This window comes from Lampetra fluviatilis, chromosome 10 (genome assembly GCF_964198595.1).
Source record: "Lampetra fluviatilis chromosome 10, kcLamFluv1.1, whole genome shotgun sequence".
NCBI classification, from domain to species: domain Eukaryota; kingdom Metazoa; phylum Chordata; class Hyperoartia; order Petromyzontiformes; family Petromyzontidae; genus Lampetra; species Lampetra fluviatilis.
This window is the reverse complement of record NC_136284.1, coordinates 10,595,038-10,614,964: the sequence shown is the minus strand read 5'-3', so window position 1 is coordinate 10,614,964 and position 19,927 is coordinate 10,595,038. Positions and strand designations below refer to the sequence as shown.

The following is a 19,927-nucleotide window of genomic DNA, read 5'->3' as shown; positions in this document are numbered from 1 at the left end:
GTGCCACTTGCCTCCATCACATTATCTGTTCATCAGCAAAGAAAAAAGCCTCCCCTTGAATCATCATCAACAGGAAGCATTCCTCGCAGGAACGTCACGATCTGATTATTAAAATCCATTCCTAAAACTCACTCGCATCGCAGTGTGCATGTTACAATCCATTATTTACGATGCGTACGAAACGGTGTACTCAAACGTTACATTTAGACAACTGGAACAGCCAATAAACAACAGAAGCGAGACGGTACAATACGATGAAATAACAATAAATGTTGAGAATCGAATCGCGATCCCGAATCGTGACCCCGAATCGTGACAATCCATGAAATCACAACAACATTCGGAATCAATTCTCGCATCCACAATTCCTGCTCAGGGTGGAGAGGGGGGGGGGTTATGCAGTGGCTAGCGCACTGCGCTATGAACCGACTCGGCAACCTGAGTTAGATTCCTGGCCACGGCTAATATCAGTGGCAAATCTAAACAGATTCTTCAGATTTATCTAAACAGATTCTTACCCCCCTCGCCCCCCACCACTCTCCCCACCACTCTCCCCACCAACCCCCCTACCCGCCCCCCCACCAAGCCAATCCACACTGCCCAAACAGCAGCATATTGATAAACATCTGCCAGTAATCATTGTATTATTAATGCCTGCTTATTTCAAAGGCCTCTCCATCTCACACTTAAAGCAGATACATATGCATCCTTGGTGAGAATATTTCGTGCTCACAACAAGGACCTCCCCTGCTCACCCCAAGGGGTCACGTGGCCCTGAATGGTCACTAGTTAATAGTGCTTAGCCTCAAGACCCAACATTGTTGACACGTTGCAGGCCCCCGTGTTGATTGGCACGAGCTAACGCCCCAAAGCCAACGGGATTCATTCCACCCTCGTTGTTCGACCGTAATGAGCAGATGGGATGGACCGTAGCGACGAGACAATTTGCACGGAGCAAATCAATGGCTCGATTCCCACAGCCGCCCGTGGATTCCTAACGAGGAATTACCAAAGTGCTCCATGTTTGCAGTAAAGTGGACGATCTTAAAGGCTCCGTGACACGGTCGTTCAAAGTGCGGGCTCATTGTGGGTCGGATCTTGCGCTTCCGAATCGCAAAAAAAAAGTGCTAAAATCACCTCCAACGACTTAAACGAGCCATCCGGATTATCCTGAGCAACGGGATAAGGCAATATGTGTCGATGGATTCTCATTTGCTTATGTAATTCACGTTAATATTCATTGATCTTGATTGATTTTATGAGCGTAATTATTACAGAGGTGGCTGGGTGGCTCAGGCGAGAAATCACTGCGGTGGCACTGCTGAGAACCTCTGGGTTCAGCCGATTGCGATGAAACCTGGTTCTCAAGTGAAACGTGGTTCTCAAGCGAAACGTGGTTCTCCAGTGAAACCTGGTTTTGGTTCTCAGGTGAAACCTGGTTCTCAAGTGAAACCTGGTTCTGGTTCTCAAGTGAAACCTGGTTCTGGTTCTCAAGTGAAAGTGAGCGCAGGCAACGGCTCGACTAAAAAAAATAGACTATATATTTTTTTAAAACGTAATATTAAATATGTTTTTACATTGAATATGCCAAAAAGAAAACCCAGTTCTGATTTCCACGTGGCAATCATCTCGACGGCAAAGAACACTCGTTTCTTTAGAACCGCTTTTTGTGTTAAGTTTTTTTCCCTTGCCCCGCACCTCTGATTATCAACGGTCGGCTACGTACGGTGCGAAAGAAGTTCAACATACGGTGCGCAGACATATACGTACAGTATAAGGACACAATTGGAAAGTACAGCGCCCCAAGTGCGGGCGATAAACCACTGGCATGAATCTCAGAAGTAGATCTGCAATACCTCCCTCCGTATGCTGTTCTCTAACCCACGGTGGGGGAAGGGGAGAGAATTCCGAATGAAAACATGTTTCGTCCCATGACACCGGCGGTCAAAATTGGAATGAAATTGGTAGGGGAGGGGGGGGGGAGAAATAAAACGCAAAAATTGTGGGCTAAAGAAAAGAGCCGCATTATAAAACATCTCTTTGGCATTCGTTCGTTGGAGCACGGCGAGAACGCGCTTTAAATGAGAGCGCACGTGGTCTGGCACGCGGCACTTAAAGTCACGATCGAGCCAGCGTCGTTGACACAGCACGCGGCACGCGGCGGTAGCGGCTCCCGTTGGGGTGTCCGCTCGCACGACGTGTGGGTGCACTGCGGCCGCTCACTGCAAGTCAGGAAGGCACGACTCTAAACTATTTTTTATTTTACCGGGTAAGGTCCACTCGAGCTGTGCAAGCTCTTTGTCCGAAGCGACTTGACTATCACAAACGATAGCTCAACGAAGTGACTTATCGCGTGCAACTTTATAGCAGCCAAATACTCTAAACGCATGATGTTTCATAATCAGAATTTTTCTTTATTTATACTGGATAAATATATGAGCTGTGGAGCTATTTTTTACATATGTCCAGTAGGGACGGGTCAGAGAGTTACAATAACATATGTTAGGGGGAAAGCCGCAGGACCTCGAGAAAAATGCACACAACCACGGGGAGAACACGCCAACTCCAAATATAGAGGCGTCAAGGTTGGGATCGAACCTACGACCTCCTGTATACCAGGCCAGGTAGTTAACATCTCGCCACCGCGGCGCTCCACATGGGCAAGCGGTGTTCTAGAATCCCATGATCCTTGTTGTCTTTGTATAAGTTAATTTGAAACGTGGCTTCCCAATCAAAGTATGGCACGTAAAATAACAAAACACTCTTTCATGATTACCGTTTCTCTCGTCCCCATCATCATCGTCATTCTTCTTTTTAAAGCAAAAATTAAACCGTCACCACTTCATCGTTTCCATCCACAACATCGTTGCAATACTTCCTGTCGCAATTTATAGAAAAACAATGTTTTGTCCGAACAGTTATAAGAAGCAGAAGCGTCCATTTGACCGTGGCAACGGTCCACTTTGGTCACGAGACTCAAACAGTCCCGGACCGCGTGTTCATCTTCCTTGCCCTCCTCCCCACGTGCCACGTGAACTCCACTTAGGGGGGGGTGGGGTTGGGTGCAGCCACCTGGGTCCGTAGGTCATTGCCGATCGCAGCCGTCGATATATAAAGGGCCTTGCCGAGTAAGGCTCGCTATGGTCCCGGTCTGGCCCCCAGAGTGTATCATCATCATCAGCATCATCACCGTCACCGTCGTGATCATAATCATGAAAAAACACAACGCATTACACAGCATCAGCATTGTAGTGAGCAGTGGAGAAGGGCACGAGTTAGTCCAACGTGGAACCTCCGCAGAAAAGTGCCCAATGCTGCGATGTCTTCCCGCACCGATGTCCAACCCGGGGTCGCCTCGCAACAAACCACGACCCCCCCCCCCCGCCGCCATCCCATCACCTCTCTTCATCTCTCGCGTGCTGAGCGCACCTCCTGTCCCACTCACAACCCCATCCCCAGCAGCAGCAGCATCTCCTCCTGCTCCTCCGCCCCATCATCCTCCTCCCGCCCCTCAGTCACCGCCCTCGCTGCGCTTGCTGCACCACACGACGAGGCCTGCGGCCACCGTGGTGAGGACCATGGGAACCGAGATGAAGAGCGCGAGGATCTCCTCGGGCGGGTCGCGCAGGGAGCTCGACTCCGTCACGCAGCCCGACAGCTGCTGGCGGTGGACCTCCACGAAGAAGCTGTCCACCTCGTGATTGGGCCAGAAGCAATGCTGCCACGACGCGGCCCTCTGGGTGCAGTGCGACAGGGACTCGTAGTGGCTGCGGTGGCGGCGACGGGCACACAGAGAGCCGTGAGGGGGGTGGGGCAGAGGGAGCAGGGGGCGGACGGGGTAGGGAAGGTGACCTCTGAGTTAAAGCTCAAGACACGATGCGTTGCTGGAGCCAGGGCTGCCCAGCAGGCTTCTCGGAGGCCCTGGGGGCTGGAGGTGTACGTGGGCCGAACGTTGTTGTCTAGCCCTCCTCTCACAACAACGAGCGCAGTGCCAGGCGGCTAAAACGGAGCAAGTTGACACAGCAGGCGGCACAGGTGATGCATCTGCTAGTCATCTCAGTCAGTCAACCCATGGCCTCTGGGTCTGTCCCGTGACCTGCGAGCGGACATTCGACACTTCACGTGGACTTAAAGTGCACATAGCCTGGCACGAGCGCCGTGGTGATGTCACTGCTGCTTTGTGGCGAATGGCGGTTGTGGTTGTAACCCTATGTGCGTGAGTGCGCGGTTCCGATAATCGCCACTGGTGTCGGACAGCAAATGCCCCAAGAGTCGGTTAAGGCGATGTGGGGGGGGGGTCTTTGCTGTGAAGAGTTTCTCTCCTGGTCAGAGGCCATACACGTCTTTCATCCCTCTGGGGCCGATACTATACGTGCGGTAGTTGTTCCATGGCCAAACTCGATTCTGTCATGGAACTGGTCCCGGGGCACTTAACAGGAGGTGACGAGTGCCACCCCACGCTTGTTTGAGTCGGAAGCCACGGGGGGCTTATTTTTTTTAAATCGGATAAGCTGCGCAAATCTTGCGAGTAAATTGTTTTGAGTTTCGCTCATGTTCCTGTTCCGCGAGAAGTCGCCCGCCTGGCGGGGTTTGCCTTCCTGTTTTTAACGTGCCTTGCACAATCGCGCAAACGCTCACGGTTTTTTGGCGTTTGAAAAGTGTCGTGCTACTGCGCTGGTTTGGCCAGCAAGTTGAGCGTCGTCGTCTCTTCGTCGGCCGCGTGACTCGGTGCGGGAAGCTGTCTGGCCTCGTCGCTCCACACAGAGCTCCAGGTCTTGTAGACCCTGTGATCGTCACATTTGTTTTGGCAACTGTGTCACCCCCTCGTTGAATGTTCTTTCAATCGAGAACCGCCCCCCCAATCCCCCCCCCCCCCCCATTGCCTAGCCCAACATGGTTTCGGATAAATAAATGTTGTAAATAATGAACGGCAACATTTTAACCAAATGTCCATTTCGTCAGGTATCCTAACTGGCTAGCAATTGGTGTGCGTGTGTGCGTGTGCGCGTGCGTGTGCGTGTGTGTGCGTGTTTGGTTGCGCGCGTGTGTGTGCGCGTGTGCGTGTGTGCGCGTGTGTGTTTGTGTGCGTGTGTGTGTGCGTGCGTGTGCATGTGTGTGTGTGCGCGCGCCACGGGCTCCACACCTGTATATCAGAGACCAGTTGCAGCGCTCGAAGCTACTCAAGTTGCGCAGCTCGAACTCGAACTCGGGGAGGCAGAACTCGTCCATGGCGATGATCATACCCGTGGTGTTGCATGCGGCGCTCAGCGCCAGCGACAACACTGCGGCACACGGGAGACATGGGGCACATGGGACATGGGACACGAAGACAAAAAGATTCCACCCCGTAGAAGCCTCTAAAAGACCGTTCGGGGGGCCGGGTGCTGTGAGCGAGCCCCGTAACCTTTGAAGTTCCGTTCAAATATTCGCCGCTGTTGTTGCAGGTCGCGAAGGCAAAGACGCTCCTCACACGCACCGCTACCGCTCCCCACATGCATGTTTATATATATACACACACACAAACCTATGCACGCATGTGCATATATCCATACAAAGACAAAGATCCTCCGTATAGCCTTTAACAGACTGTAGAGGCAAGTGCTGTTAGCGAGCACCTGTAGAGGCTCGAACGGCACACGAGGGGGCGCTTGGGCAGCACAACGCTCGACCACCTTTGTCTCCCCAGTGGCGATGCTTACACACCCCACCAGGTACTCATTTAAGGCTGAGTCGACCTAGAGGAAGCCTAGAACCGGTTCAGATAATCGTCACCGGTGTTGGTGGCCGTGAGCGGGAATCGAACTTAGGTCGCTGGGTTCGTAGCGCAGCGCGTTAACCGTTCCGCCACCGCTCCCCAACCACACGGGACACAGACGTTGGGCACACGACAGGGGACGCGTGGTGCAGGGCAGTGGTCGTCTAGAGATAGGAGAGGGGGTGTGTTCATTTGTAATTGTACTGTGCTCAGTCTATGTGTATGTATGTGTTGAACTTCTTTCGCACCATACATAGCCAACCGTGCTAATCGAAGGTGTGGGGGAAGGACGCCAAACGAAACACAAAAAGCAGTTCCAACGAAATTAGTTTTCCATCCAGTCAAACATTTCTAAGAAATCATCATCTGCCCGAGCCGACTTGTGCCAGAGGGATTTGACGAACGTTGATTTAACATTTTGCAATATTTCTGATTTCGTTTGTCGCGCAGTTGTTTTTGCCCTGATTTATATTTGCTTCATTGCTGAAATTTTATTTTAATTTCGCGTCATTTTGGTGACCCGATTCACTGTTACAAATGAGACTCCTATCGTGATATCTCCAGTTCTCACCCAGTAACACAACAATTAACGTGAACCTGAGAGCTGACAGGCCATGGGACATGGATGGCAGCTAGTAACACGGGTAATATTTCACATATACTATCACCATCACCAGTGAACCATGGTACACCCTAAACCGCATCCGCACAAACCATGGCAGATGCGGATATCTGATGCAGAAATGGAAAAATAAAAACCTTCCAGTATGCGACTGTGGTCATCCACAACTTTCCGTACAGTGTATGACTCCGCAATGCCCCGATCCACAAATAAACGAAGGAGACATCACGGCGACACACTCCGCTGCTCCTGACGCGCTCATCTGTCTGGAACACCTGAACGTGAAACGTGCTCGTTGCTCTGCAGCTACATCGGCAGCCGTGCGAAAGAAGAACAAGTGAAACCAATCTGGATTTGAAGCTTTCGTGACTGCAGGAATCCACACTCTTTGGTTATTTCGGTACAGTCACGTAGGTAGATTTTGTTGTTGTTTTATTTTTCTACCTACGTGACTTTACCGAAAGAACCAAAGAGTAAGTGAAACCAAGCTTGTCGCCTGCCGTGGTGTTTGGCGATAATGCTGATGGGAAGCTGCTGGAACACACCGCCGCGTCAAATGATGTCATATTCCCACGCGTTGTATTCTATCCGCAAATCGTGACTTAGGAGAGTGATTGGTTGATCCAGTTTTTTTTTGAAGGCGACATTGCAATGGTGAATGGAAATCTTTGAATTATCTCGGCGCTCTTTGCTGCACGGTAGTTGGGTGCAGCAGATTGCACAGCCAAGCGCCTTGTCCTGCTGCTTGAGTCGTTAGGCTGAGAGCAGTCGTCTGGCTTTCGTCAACGTTACTAAAGCCTCCTGTAGACTTGGAGTTTGCGTGTCCTCTCTCTCTCTTTCTCCCTGTGATCGCGTGGATTTTTCACCCGGGTCCTCCGGAGTTTTTTCCTCTCCACATTCAGAATCAACGTCACGCGTTCAGAACATTTGGGCTGCAAAACATAACCAGGCGACAAGCCACTTCGTTGAGATGTCATTTGTGGATAGCCAGGTCGCTTCTGAAAAAGAGCAACATTTTCTCAGTGTGCCTTACACCTGGTGAAAAAAAACTAGTTTAGTTTAAAGGGCTTGCAAGTGGTAACTGTGGTGACGCAGCGTGGTTTGCGTGGGCCTTGGGTGCTTCGGCGGTCCAATGTCCCTCGCTCTTCAGAGCCCAGGGCCTGCCCCCCCCGCCCCGGGCACCCCCCCCCGCTCCTTCCGTGCCCCTCCCTCCCGCGCCCCTGCCCCCAGCCGGTGGGTCCCAGTCCAATGTCACGTGCTGCCCACTGAGTCGCAGCGTTTCTCTCCGTACACGCGTAGAGGTCCATTTACGAAACCGGATATATTTTTTATTTGACCAGGTAAGGCCCACTGAGCTATGCAGCTCTTTTTGTCAGAAGCGACCTGGTCACAAATGATCGCTCACCGAAGTGGCTTATCACGTGGAAATGTATTGCAGCCAAATACTCCGAGCGGCATGTTTCTAAGTGTGGAGGGGGAAAAACCGGAGAAAAAAAATCCACGCGACCATGGGGAGAACATGCAAACTCCAAATATACGGCAGGTGTCAGGATCGGGATCGAATCCACGACCTTCGGTGTACCAGGCGAGGTAGTTTACATCTCGCCACCGTGGCGCCCCATATATTAGACGCGTCCACGGAAGCTCTGGGTGGAAACCAGCGCAACACAAACAGCAGATACCTTATAAAGACAGCGAGGCAGATTTGTCAAAACAAATTTAAACTGAGGGCGCAACATAGACTAAACTTAATGTTGAAGTTTAAATTGATGGTTCGATACAGAAAAGAAAACTGTCTTCTCAAAATAAGTTACACATTCCTATATACTGTGTGCAAACCAAAATGCTTAGATGGATAAATGATCTTCAGTTAAACCAGCTGAGAGCCCAAGTTGACTTAAAGTCTCTTATTCCATATCAGTGGCGGCTCCTGCAAAATCTCTCAGGGGGGGCAAATGTCTGGATGATTGATAAGGATAAGGTCCACCTATGCAATGGATAAATTAACAGCTTAAGCATGTAAAGGCAACTTCACTTCTTTAATATTAATGAAAAATAAAGTGACTCTTACAATACATCTTGTTTGTTTCTATACTCACTATATAAACAAACCACTCAAGTTTCTTTTATTAAAGATTCCACTAGGTGGCGACAAATTATATTGTTGGATGAAACGTGCTTACGTATGATGACGTAAGCACGTATGATGCCGTAAGCACGTTAGGGCGAGCCCTCCCGGAAGCCATAGAGAATGCATTGCAGCGCCCCCGTTCGAAAAAAAACATCTTTGAATGTAAGTCTATGGGACCACTCGGGGCGATTCTCAGCTGGAGGGAAATCGCCCAAAAAGAGGCGGTACTCCACAGAACGTAGCATGACGCTGATTGGACTATATCCAGAGGCACAGTGACGGCTAGCGTGACTCTGTGGTTGAATGACATTGGTGGTGCGTCGCCCAATCGCCCTAATGAAGAAACCGCCCCTGTTCCAAATGAAGACACAACCGAGATATAAAGGGTGAAACGCAATGCATACAATGTAAATGCAAGCTCAACTGGACATAGCAGAGCCAATTCAAAATGAGGTACGATTTTAAATGAGATATAAGGCGAGGTAAAATGTTAACAAATGTAATCTAAGAAACCCATGCTACGTTGTGTCCTGCATGTGACAGTATCCTTGCCTGCTGTGGTCGTGTCACAGAGAATACAATGTCGAGCACGGCATCCACAGTCATTGGCGATGTTTTAGGCGATCGCCCTTCTACAAAGTACAAGGGCCCACTAGGTGGCTGTGATTGCACCATGGTGACCGTGCCAGAACATGTGCCATTTGAGGCCACGTAAAGTGTGGGAGGCTTTCTGGCAGGACAGGGCCAGACCCAGGTGTTACGGGTGAACTGAGATGACTGGCAGACGCACCACCTGTGCTCCCCGCCGTGCCAACTGGCTGTGTTTGAGCTCCGCTCGTTACTTTGAGTGTCGCTCGTCTACTCCCAGTTGTTGTTAGAGGGCAAACTACCTCTCTGGCTTCGATCCCTCTGGTCTATCTGCTGTGAAGAAGGGCCAATGCGTAAAACATCACACGTCATAGTTGTTATTGACGAAAGGTGTTCATTTTTTTCGTGTAGTTATTTGTTGATGTGCGCCACTGGCAATTCAGCAGCAGTAGCAGCAACGGATACTTTGCTGAGGACAGGCAAAGGAACAGCATCTCCCTGCTGATGTCGCCAAGGATCATCAACCATCATCACGCGAACTGCGGTCATCCTCGCAGCAGCAGCTGCGGCAGCGGCTTTTGACTGCTGCCCATCGGTCAAAGACGGCGGTCACCGCATTGCGCGCTTGCTGATGCGCTTCTGCGGCCGTCTGGAACGCTCTTCCTTCCGATATTAGGAAGCCGCTGGAGCCGTGCACTTTTACATCAATCAATCTAGCATCGACATCTCATTTCTTTGGAACTGATTGTTGTGTTTATTTTGTTGTCCTTCCCCCGCACATCCAATGAACGTGGTTGGCTATGTACAGCGCAAAATAAGTTCAACATACACGCATGTATGCATACATCTCCACCGTCCGTCCCTATAGGAACGGCTCCAGAAACCCTCGTGCGGAGTGCGATGTGCTGGGGAGGAGACGGTGATGAGATGGAGGAACCTGGAGCTATGGACCGGCCCTCGTGGCAGAGAACGTGAGAGGAAGAGGTCAAATTGTGGGCGATAATCAACAAATGCCTTGGTCAGGAGTGGTGCTATATAACGCAATTAATGAGATTGGGATTTAGATAGCGGCTGAATGAAATTCCGTCTCAAGGCACCGTTCACTGGATAAAATAGGGGCAAATTATTAAATTGTGGACCACCAAAATGGGAGGTATTTTATATATATTAAAAATATTTTACAAAAAATATATTTTACATATTCCGGGGTATCGATAAAGGTGTCACCCACCAATAGGGGCCCACATTAATACAGTAGTATGAGCAGGGTCAGTTAAGACAAAGAACCCCCGTATAGCCTTAACAGAATGTTGGAGCAAGTGCAGTCGTGCGAGTTTCTTGTCTCTAAGCACCCACAAGTCCTGCACACAGCGTTGGTGTACGGTGTTTTTTCTGCAATATTTTGCTGTCTTTTCTTGGATTTTTTGTTTGCACTCAGTCACATATTCACTTTAAGATGTTTTTTTGTTCATGTTTTTGTTTTTTGTTTGTTGCGGTTGCACCCGATTCAAGAGCCGAATGGCTCACATGGCTATACCTAATAAATGAACTTGAACTTGAAGTCCTGCGTGGAGTCTTAGGGCCTAGAGCCAGACACTTCACTCGTCGCTACCACTGAAGGTGGCAAAACTCTCGCGGTTCCTGTTTCTTTACGAGGCCAATAACAGCGAATTGTGTGATGACTCACTGAAGTTAGTGGGATTATCAGATACTTCACACTCTTGTTGACCGTATAAATAAATCGGTGCAACGCGTAGGCTTTCGTGAGCAATGTTATCCAAAATAAAGGGTTAGTTTGGGTTAGATCGCGTGAATATAAATGTGTCGTTAAACCCACCACCACCCGACACAGCCCATTAGTAAGGTTTGTCACGTCAACAAAAGTTACTACTTCGGCACACCGGTGTGTTGGAGAGTAAACCCACAACATTTAACAAATAAACGCGTTCGACTAATGTCTTTGCAACCCTTACGTCGGCTACCGATTATTCTTGCTCTGGCCCGTGGACCGAGTGCTTCGAGAAATTCCCCCGGCGTTCGCCGGCATCGAGAGAGGAGTTAATTGTCGCGAACGCGTCTCTTGACGGAGCCCACTTGAAGCTCTCCTCGAGCTTTTCAGTGGAAGATGAAGAAAAAAAATAGACTCGAGCATATATAAGGTGTCCGTTGTGAGTCATTTCAACCTCAGGGGCTTAAACCGCCGTCTAATTATAACCGCTCAACAATGGAAGGGGACTCCCATGGGATGCCCGCTATTTTCAGGGAGTGCGAGAACAAAGTGACCGATTGAGGGCAGCTCTCGGGAGCACGGAGCGGCGTCTACGCGCCACGGCTCCTCTCAAGACGCGGGACGGAGGCGGTGGGCCACGTGCACCACGAGGTAAGAATGCGATGCCATTGGCCACGTGCACCACGGGGTAAGGATGCGATGCCGTTCTTTTATAAAAAGAGGGCAACGGGTGGTGGGTTTTTTTTCTCTGCATGGTTCCTACGGCTGTTTCTCTCTCTGTCTCTCTACACACAGTTAGAAACATGCATTTCGGGTATTTGGCTGCTGTAGATGTCCACACGATACGCCACTTCGTCGGGCTACCGTTTGTGGCAGCCAAGTCGCATCCGAAGAAGAGCAACGCAAGCTCAGTGGGCCTCACCTGGTAAAATATAATAAAAGTTTTGGGTTGTTTTAGAGTCGTGGGCGAAGGAGAAGTGGAAGTTATTCAGGCCGGACTCGAACGTGACGTGCAGGGAGTTGACAGCGCGGGTGGCTGGTGGAGATGGGTTTCACTTCCAGAGCGTGGGGGTAAAAGTTCCAGGTGGTTATATATTTTTTTTATGTTTTATACCATTCAGAACTTCTCTCCCACGGCACCAACTCTGGAGTGGTTTTGTGACTCGTAAAGTAGCAATGCGGAACTACGAGAATAGAGTCTGTGGCCACGCAGGGGCGTTTACAAAACAGGGGCAAAAGGCGACGTTGGCAAGATAGGCCGCAGTTGATAAATATCCCCTCTGCCATGTGCGTTGTTGTCCCTTTCCCCAGTCGTATGCCGATTGTGCTTTGTCAGCTCGTTACTCGAAGAAGCCATCGGGAACTCTCTCTCTCTCTCTGAGCAGCGCAGAAGCTTCGTGTCAGAGAAGAGTTCACGGACGCTGATATCGTTGAGCTACCTCTGAGATCCCTTCAAGTGACCTCTGGTTGACACAGCAAGGCGGTGGCGTTGGTGGTGGGGGGGGGGCAGCACTCCCCCAACCGTCACACCACTGAGAGTCGTCGTCGCATTACAGTCAAACCGATATGTGCAATTCTCAGAGCTCGGATTGAGCCAATATTAGTGCAGAACCAAATTTAATGTGATGGGGCGGGGGGGTTATTTTTTTTCACTCTTTGGTGACCGGGCTGAGACCATCAACCCACTGCACTCAAGAACCCGAGTTTGACGACAGACGGCTGCCGAAATTTGGCAGAACCCGATATCTCAGCGCTCTGGTCTCTGAATCACCCAGCCATCAATTTGAATTCGTTTATATCAATGGCCTGCGATGAGTGGTCACAAAGCGTTTGGCGGAGCGCGCTATAAACCCATGGCCTGAGATGAATTCCTGATCGTGGAGTGTGCTATCTGAACCGCTCCTGGGGTCCCTCACTTGACCACGTTAGCCAGCGTGGTGAAGTATGGTCAGACAACTCCTGTGAACACCAACAGCTTGGAGAAGCCTCAATGCAGCAGTCGATCGACAAAGAATTGATAATGTCCGATCGATATTTCTGGACTATGTTATTCTTAGCCTCCATATTTTCTATGCCATCGTTTTATTACCTTTAAATGCGCGTCTTCTTTCCGTAACTGCTCTACACTTTGTACTTTACTCACACACAAAAAAACAACATCGCCACATTCATCTTGATCACTGCCTTTACAGCACAAATATTGACACACGTTTAGTCGACGTCTCGGGAAATGGCCCTTCGTCAGCAGAAAGAGGCACATACGGCAGAGGGGGTGACTCATAGCTATAGATCACAGTTTACAGGTTGCGCCTAAGCATTTAAGAAAGTTGATTTAAAAAACTAACACTTTTTAATCGACTTCAAAAACTGCATCGTGGAAGTTTTTTTTATATTTTATAAGTGTGCGCTTGTGCAGCACTGCCCACCGCAATCACTCAACGCAGTGACACTCGGATGAATCTGGGGGGGTGAGAGCGCCGACTCGGGCAACCACTTAGAAACCTGAGTTCGAATCCTGGCGCTCTCAGCCGCCCGCGATTCAACCTCGCGCGGTAGCGAGCTGACGGCGCCGGACTGGTCAGCGAACGGCCGCTTAAAAAAGAGGAATCATCACATGCAGCGTTGGGTTTGGAACCTTCTCGCGCCCAAGTTCCGGGCTCTGAGAAGCACGCGCACACGCGCACGCACAGCAGAGGTCGCTTTGACAAACCGTCTCGCGACAAAGAGTGCATGGTGGGAGTGGTTGTGCCTCGTCGCTGCGCAGAGGGTTCAACGTTGTGCGTTGAACTTCTTTCGCACCGTGCGTTGCCAACCGTGCTAATCGGAATGCTGTGCTGCTACTCGAAGGGTGCTTTGGGATTTAAAAAAAAGAAAATCCCGCGAAGAACATCGTTCTCACAGACGTGAGCGGTACTACATCTGCTCTGTGAGATTTCCGAGTAGATTCCCCTTCTCATTACGCGTTCTCGACGGCACATTCGCAATGTAAATAAAAAAACAACACCAATATTGCACAAGTTGTTGTTGTTTGTACCCCTCCGTGTGTGCGGCACATTGCAGCCTTTAACATCCCAAAGCGTCCAGTAAGTAAAACGGCGCCAGTGCCAATGGGTTCGGGAGCTGGTTATGAAGAATGGCGACTTGGTTAATCGATCACGCGAATGACGCAATTTCACTTGGAAGACATTGAATCGAGGTGCACGTGATGGATATTCACGGCAGGATTTCGCACTCTGAAGTTCCCAGCAGAGCCTCTGCGCTGCATTAGCGAGGCTATTAATAATCCCTGTTGTTGAGTTTCTGTGTCGAGACATCGCTGGGAGTGCATGGCAACTCGCCTTATCTCTCTCGGCAGGTGACTGTAGCTAGGTAGGTGTATGCGAAGAAAGGTAGGCAGGTAAATGGATGTATAGGTCGGTTAGTGGATACGCACATAGGTAGGTGAGTGCGTATGCAGGTAGGTAAGTGTATACGCAGATTGGTAGGTGAGTGGGTATGCAGGTAAGTAAGTGTATACGCAAATTGGTAGGTGAGTGGGTATGCAGGTAAGTAAGTGTATACGCAGATTGGTAGGTGAGTGGGTATGCAGGTAAGTAAGTGTATACGCAGATTGGTAGGTGAGTGGGTATGCAGGTAGGTAAGTGTATACGCAGATTGGTAGGTGAGTGGGTATGCAGGTAAGTAAGTGTATACGCAGATTGGTAGGTGAGTGGGTATGCAGGTAGGTAAGTGTATACGCAGATTGGTAGGTGAGTGGGTATGCAGGTCGGTAAGTGGATACGCAGTAAGGGAGGTAGGTAAATAGTAAGGGAGATAGCCAGGCATGTAGGCAGGTAGTGGTGCAATGCAGCATGGGGAAGAACACACGCTGGGGATGACTCCGGAGGGACAGACAGGTGAGCACGTGGATTTGAGGACAAACGCAACAGATAAGTAAGGCGGGACTTGCGCGGGACACTCCGCGAGAAGAGATGATCGCCCAGGTGGGATAGGCAGGTAAGTGGGTATTGCAGGTAAGTAGGCAGGTAGGCAGATATCAAGGCAGGTAGGTATGTTTATAGGTAGATAGCTAGGCGGTTAGGTAGGGGTGCATGCAGGCATTATAGCTCGGCAGGTGTGTGTTATGTCGACGTGTCGTAATGCAGGTAAGTAGGTACGGTACACTCGTATGTGATCAGGTTACTTTCATGATGTAGAAATGTAGGCGGATAGGTAGGTACACAGGTAGGCAGATATCCAGGCAGGTAGGTATGTCTGTAGGTAGGTATATATGTAGGACGATAGGTAGGCGTAGAGGTAGGTACATAGGCAGGTCGGTAGTAAAGGAATAAGAACTCACCTAGTAGTCCCAGGACGCGAAGAACGTGTGGACCCATATTGCCCAGCAGCAGCAGCAGCAGACTTCTCACCACTCCCGATACAGATCTCCCTCCGTCTCGCTCTCTTGCACTCCACGTGCGTCCTCTGCTGCTCTCTCTGCGTTGAAGAGCAGCAACAGCAGCAACAGCAGCAGCAGGAGCAGCAGGAGCAAGCGAGCGAGAGCCGGAGACTGTGAGAGAGTGTCAGCCCGCGGCTTCCTCCTCTCGCTCAGCGTGCCTCGCGCCGGCCAGAAGTGGAACCAAACACGGCGCTCGCGAAGCCACTTTCAGCTGAATCAAAAGTGTGCCTTGCGTGTGTCTGTGTGTCAACGTGTATGCGTGTGTGTCAGTGTCTGTGTGTGTGTGTCTCTCTCTATTGTGAAGTGCAAAGTCTTGGATTGAGGCAGCTCACAGAGAGGTTCCCAGCGAGACACTGGAGTGGAGGGAGAGCTCTCGGGTCGTGTGAATTAGCCTCGAGTAGAGAGAGTCATGTTTCCTTCGGGGAGGGAGGGAGGGAGGGGAAGGGGCGGTGTGGAGAGCGTAGGGGAGGGAGGTGGGGAGGATGTGGTTGTGGTGGTGACGGCGGCACGAGGGGGTTGGGTGAGTGTCGGTGGGTGGAAGGGGGTGCATGCTATGGGTAGCGAGTGGGTGGTAATATGGGGGAGTGGGTGATATGGGGAGGGAGTGGGTAATATGGGGAGGGAGTGGGTGATATGGGGAGGGAGTGGGTGATATGGGGAGGGAGTGGGTAATATGGGGAGGGAGTGGGTGATATGGGGAGGGAGTGGGTAATATGGGGAGGGAGTGGGTGATATGGGGAGGGAGTGGGTGGTATGGGGAGGGAGTGGGTGATATGAGGGCGTGTGTGATATGGGGAGGGAGTGGATGATTTGGGGGTCTGGATACTATGGGGAAGGAGTGGGTACTTTGAGGGAGTGTGTGATATGGGGACGGAGTGGGTGTTATGCGGAGCGCGTGAGTGCTATGGGGAGAAGAGAGGCGAGTATTGTTCGGAAAATATTCAAAAGAGACGGGGAAGTTGAAACATTGAGTTGTGGTGCGTGTGTGTGACGAGTGCGTGTGACAGTGTGTGTGCATGCGTGCGATGGTGCGTGTGTGGGTGCACGAGATAAAATACCGTATGCCTATTTTGGGGAGCTTTGTGTGTGTGTATACTTGCGTGGGGTGTGTATGTGTGTGTGTGCGTGTTTGTCTGGGGAGCGGTGGTGTAGCGGTTAGCGCGCTGCGTTATGAACCTGGCGACCCGGGTTCGATTCCCGCTCACGGCCAACACCAGTGACGATTATCTGAACCGGTACTGGGCCTCCCCTAGGTCGACTCAGCCTCAAATGAGTACCTGGTGCGGTGTGTAAAAAACATCTCCAAAGGCGGCCGAGCGTGGTGATGGCCACCCACCCCCTCGTGTGACGTTCTGGCCTTCACAGGTGCTCGCTAACATCACTTGCCCCAACAGTCTGTTAAGGCTATATGGGGGATCTTTGTCTTTGTATAAACATGCATGTGGAGAGTGGTAGCGGTGCGGTGAGGAGCGTCGTTGACTTCGCAGCGCACCGCACTACGAACCCAGCCACCCGAGTTTGAATCCCGCTCGCGACCTGCAACAACAGCGGCGAATATTTGAACGAAACTTCATAGTTTACGGTGCTCGCTCACAGCACCCGCCCCCCCAACGTTGAGGTTCTACGGGGGATGTTTGACGCTGCGGCTGAGTGAGGCGGCGTGTGGTGCCGCTCTGTGCTACAATCACCCACGGGCTCCGCGGAGGAACGGTACTATGGGGGCTTTTATGATTTAGGCACACGTGCAGCCACGGGGCTCCACGCACAGGGACCCACACACAGACACACGCGCCACTAAAGACCCCCCCAACTAGTTAAGCCCGGCTACCATCAGTGGCGATTGGCATACTTTAACCAGCCCCCCCCCTCCGCCGTCCCCTTCCTTCACCAACCAGAGCTTAACCGGCTTGGTGAAGTATGGTCAAACAAACCCCGAAGCCGACACGCTGGGTGGGTGGGTGGTGGGGGGGAGGCGGTTAATCCATACTTCACCACACTGGTCAATTGCACGGTGAAGAGGATGGGTGACGGTGTTAGACAATCATCCGGTCACTGGTGGTTAAGCGTTGCCGATAATCTAACTCGGGCAACTGGGTGCCATAAATCCACCCACTTAGACACGCAAGGCGTCGCTCTTTTGCAACGTCCGTTCGATGAGTTACAGACAAAAGGTTCCCGTGGGAGGTTTGTGTTGTTGTAATCTCGTACTGTAATGTCGGGAAATTCGACGGTTTAGAACAGCGAGGCGCCTTTGCCGTGTTCACAAAGGACACGTGTTTAGCAGAAATGTGAGTTTACATCGCGTGTGTTTAGATTTTCACATCAGTTTCACCGCGCCGTGTTCATATTTGACCACCGCAGAATACTCGGCGTCAATGATGTTAAACAAATCCAGTCTCACTCACAACAAACACAAAGACCCCCCGTATAGCCTTAGCAGACTGTTGGGGCAAGTGCTGTTAGCAAGTACCTATGAAGGCCGGCACGGCACACGAGGGGGTGGGTGGCCATCACCGCTTTTGTCTCCCTAGTGTCGATGTTTATACACCGCACTAGGTACTCATTTGAGGCTGAGTCGACCTAGGGGAGACCCTGGAACCGGTTCAGCTAATCGTCATTGATGTTGGCCGTGAGCGGGAATCGAACTCGGGCAGCCGGATTCATAACGCAGCACGCTAACCGCTACACCACCGCTCCCCAGACAAACACGCACACACACACATATACACACTCCACACAAGTACACACACACACAAAAATCTCCCCAACATAGGCATACGGTATTTTATCTCGTGCACCCACACACGCATGCACACACACTGCCACACGCACTCGTCACACGCACCACAAGCGCGCTCACCGCACTCACGAATGTTGCTTTAGAATAGACGGGGGGGGGGGGTTGAAATCGCGTCTTATTAAACGCGATTTCAGTATTATTTTTAATTACTCGACCATCTCTTGAATGAACATCACAGCCCAAACCCTACGCACGACACGTGCCAATTCCCAGGCGTCGTCCCATCAAGCAAGCGCTGAGAACCAGCGGAGAACACGCTTTAGCTTACGAGACGGACGTGAGCTTAGGCGCTTGATGGCATCAGTGTGCACCCCCCCCTCCTCCCCACCATCGCCCATCCATTCGCCACCTAAACACACTGCGAACAATGCCTTAGATAGCGAGCCTGGTTAACGCTGTGATTGTAAACCCTCTTCTGAGCCTTTGTTTGTAAGAAGTCGCGCCAACTCTTAGTAGTTCCCGAGACGAGTTGAGACGTTGCTATTCGTCGCTCTGTGTGTGTGTGCGGCGTTAGCGCGCCACGCTACGAACCCGCACCCCCATTGCAGGTCACGGACAACACCAGTGACGATTAACTGCACCGGTGCGAGGCCTCCTCTAGATCGACTCAGCCTCAAATAATAATATTTAAATGGCGCTTTTCATCGAGGATCTCAAAGCTCTGTTCAGGACACAGCAGCAGACACTCAGCAAAAAAATTAATTATAAATACATTTTTAAAAATACTATAACAACTAACAATGTAATAAGCGGAAGCGTATAAATAGGTTTAAAGGCACATTTTAAACATGTCCACAGAATCAGAGATCATGATACCTCGTGAGAGAGTACCCAGTGCGGTGTGTAGTAAACATCGCCACTGAAGAGACAAAGGCGGCCGGGCGCGGTGCTGGCCACCCACCACCTCGTGTGCCGTGTTGGCTTTCATTGGTGCTCCTCGCTAACGGCACTTGCCCCAACAGTCTGTTAAGGCGATACGAAGGGGTGGGGGGGCCTGGTGGGTTGGAGTGAGTGAGTTAGTTGTGGCTAATGCACGTGTAAAAAAATTCATCTGAAGATTAATCACAAACATCATCATGACAGAATAGCGCACTTCGGAAAACAATTCGTTTCACAAGCACGTGTCAAAGAGCAAAACAAACTCATCACATTTGTCAATAACGCTGCGGCCTTTAAAGGAGGAAAAAAGCCATATATGAGGCGACGTTTCGGGCCCTTCTTCACAGCACACGATGACTATGTTCGAGTTGTTGTCTTTGCCGGAATATGCGAGGAGCAAAAGTAGCTACATATGTAATTACGGGCCCCGCACTTTCAAGGGTCCCGCGCTAAATGCTTTCAAGCTATAAATTCCGGTTCAGTGATTCTGCACTTGCTCTATTACTATAGTACTATACTGCCTTCAACTTTTGTGAACGACGGGGTGTTTAAGGTTAGCGATTTGTCCAATTATCTGACTGTATAGCAAATGCATTTATTTTGTTACTTTACTATGCAAGTAACAAATGTGTGTGTTTTTTAACATTTATGTTTTTTCATTTTATAACATATACTACAGGCCCCGCACTAGCTTAACCCGGCACTGGTTGTTGTAGTCGTAACGTCTCACTTGTCAAGTAAAACGCTAAAAAGGCTCGGCTTACCAAAACGTTTGGCCGGAGCTAATTTATGATGCCACTCGCAAATCTGCGAGGCTCGATTGTGTCCCCAGTGTCAGGGCTCTGTGCAACGACACTTTCCGTTACGTCACTCGGCAATTCAAAAGAGGCAGGGCCAAGGTATTGGTTATACAAGACCAAGTTTAGGGCGCCACGGTGGGTATGAGATGCTAACTGCCTCGTCTGGTGTACAGAAGGTCGTGGGT

General features: G+C 50.6%; 1 protein-coding gene across 3 annotated transcripts; it reads right to left on the bottom strand.

Annotated features, from left to right (window-relative positions):
• Positions 1-587: 587 nt before the first annotated feature.
• On the bottom strand, positions 588-18,898 carry LOC144934569 (receptor activity-modifying protein 1-like). 3 transcript variants are annotated; one of them, XM_078860504.1, is made up of 4 exons: positions 18,880-18,898; positions 15,165-15,301; positions 5,144-5,282; positions 588-3,767 (listed from the first exon to the last, which is right to left on the bottom strand). In XM_078860504.1, exons 2-4 carry the CDS (start codon positions 15,199-15,201, stop codon positions 3,512-3,514), a joined length of 432 nt encoding a protein of 143 aa, XP_078716630.1. In that variant the 5' UTR covers positions 15,202-15,301; positions 18,880-18,898; the 3' UTR covers positions 588-3,511. The 3 variants fall into 3 exon arrangements, with proteins under 3 accessions (XP_078716630.1, XP_078716629.1, XP_078716632.1); XM_078860503.1 differs by lacking the exon at positions 18,880-18,898 and adding an exon at positions 15,596-15,742; XM_078860506.1 differs by lacking the exon at positions 18,880-18,898 and having other exon boundaries at positions 15,165-15,742.
• Between the last annotated feature and the right edge of the window lie 1,029 nt (positions 18,899-19,927).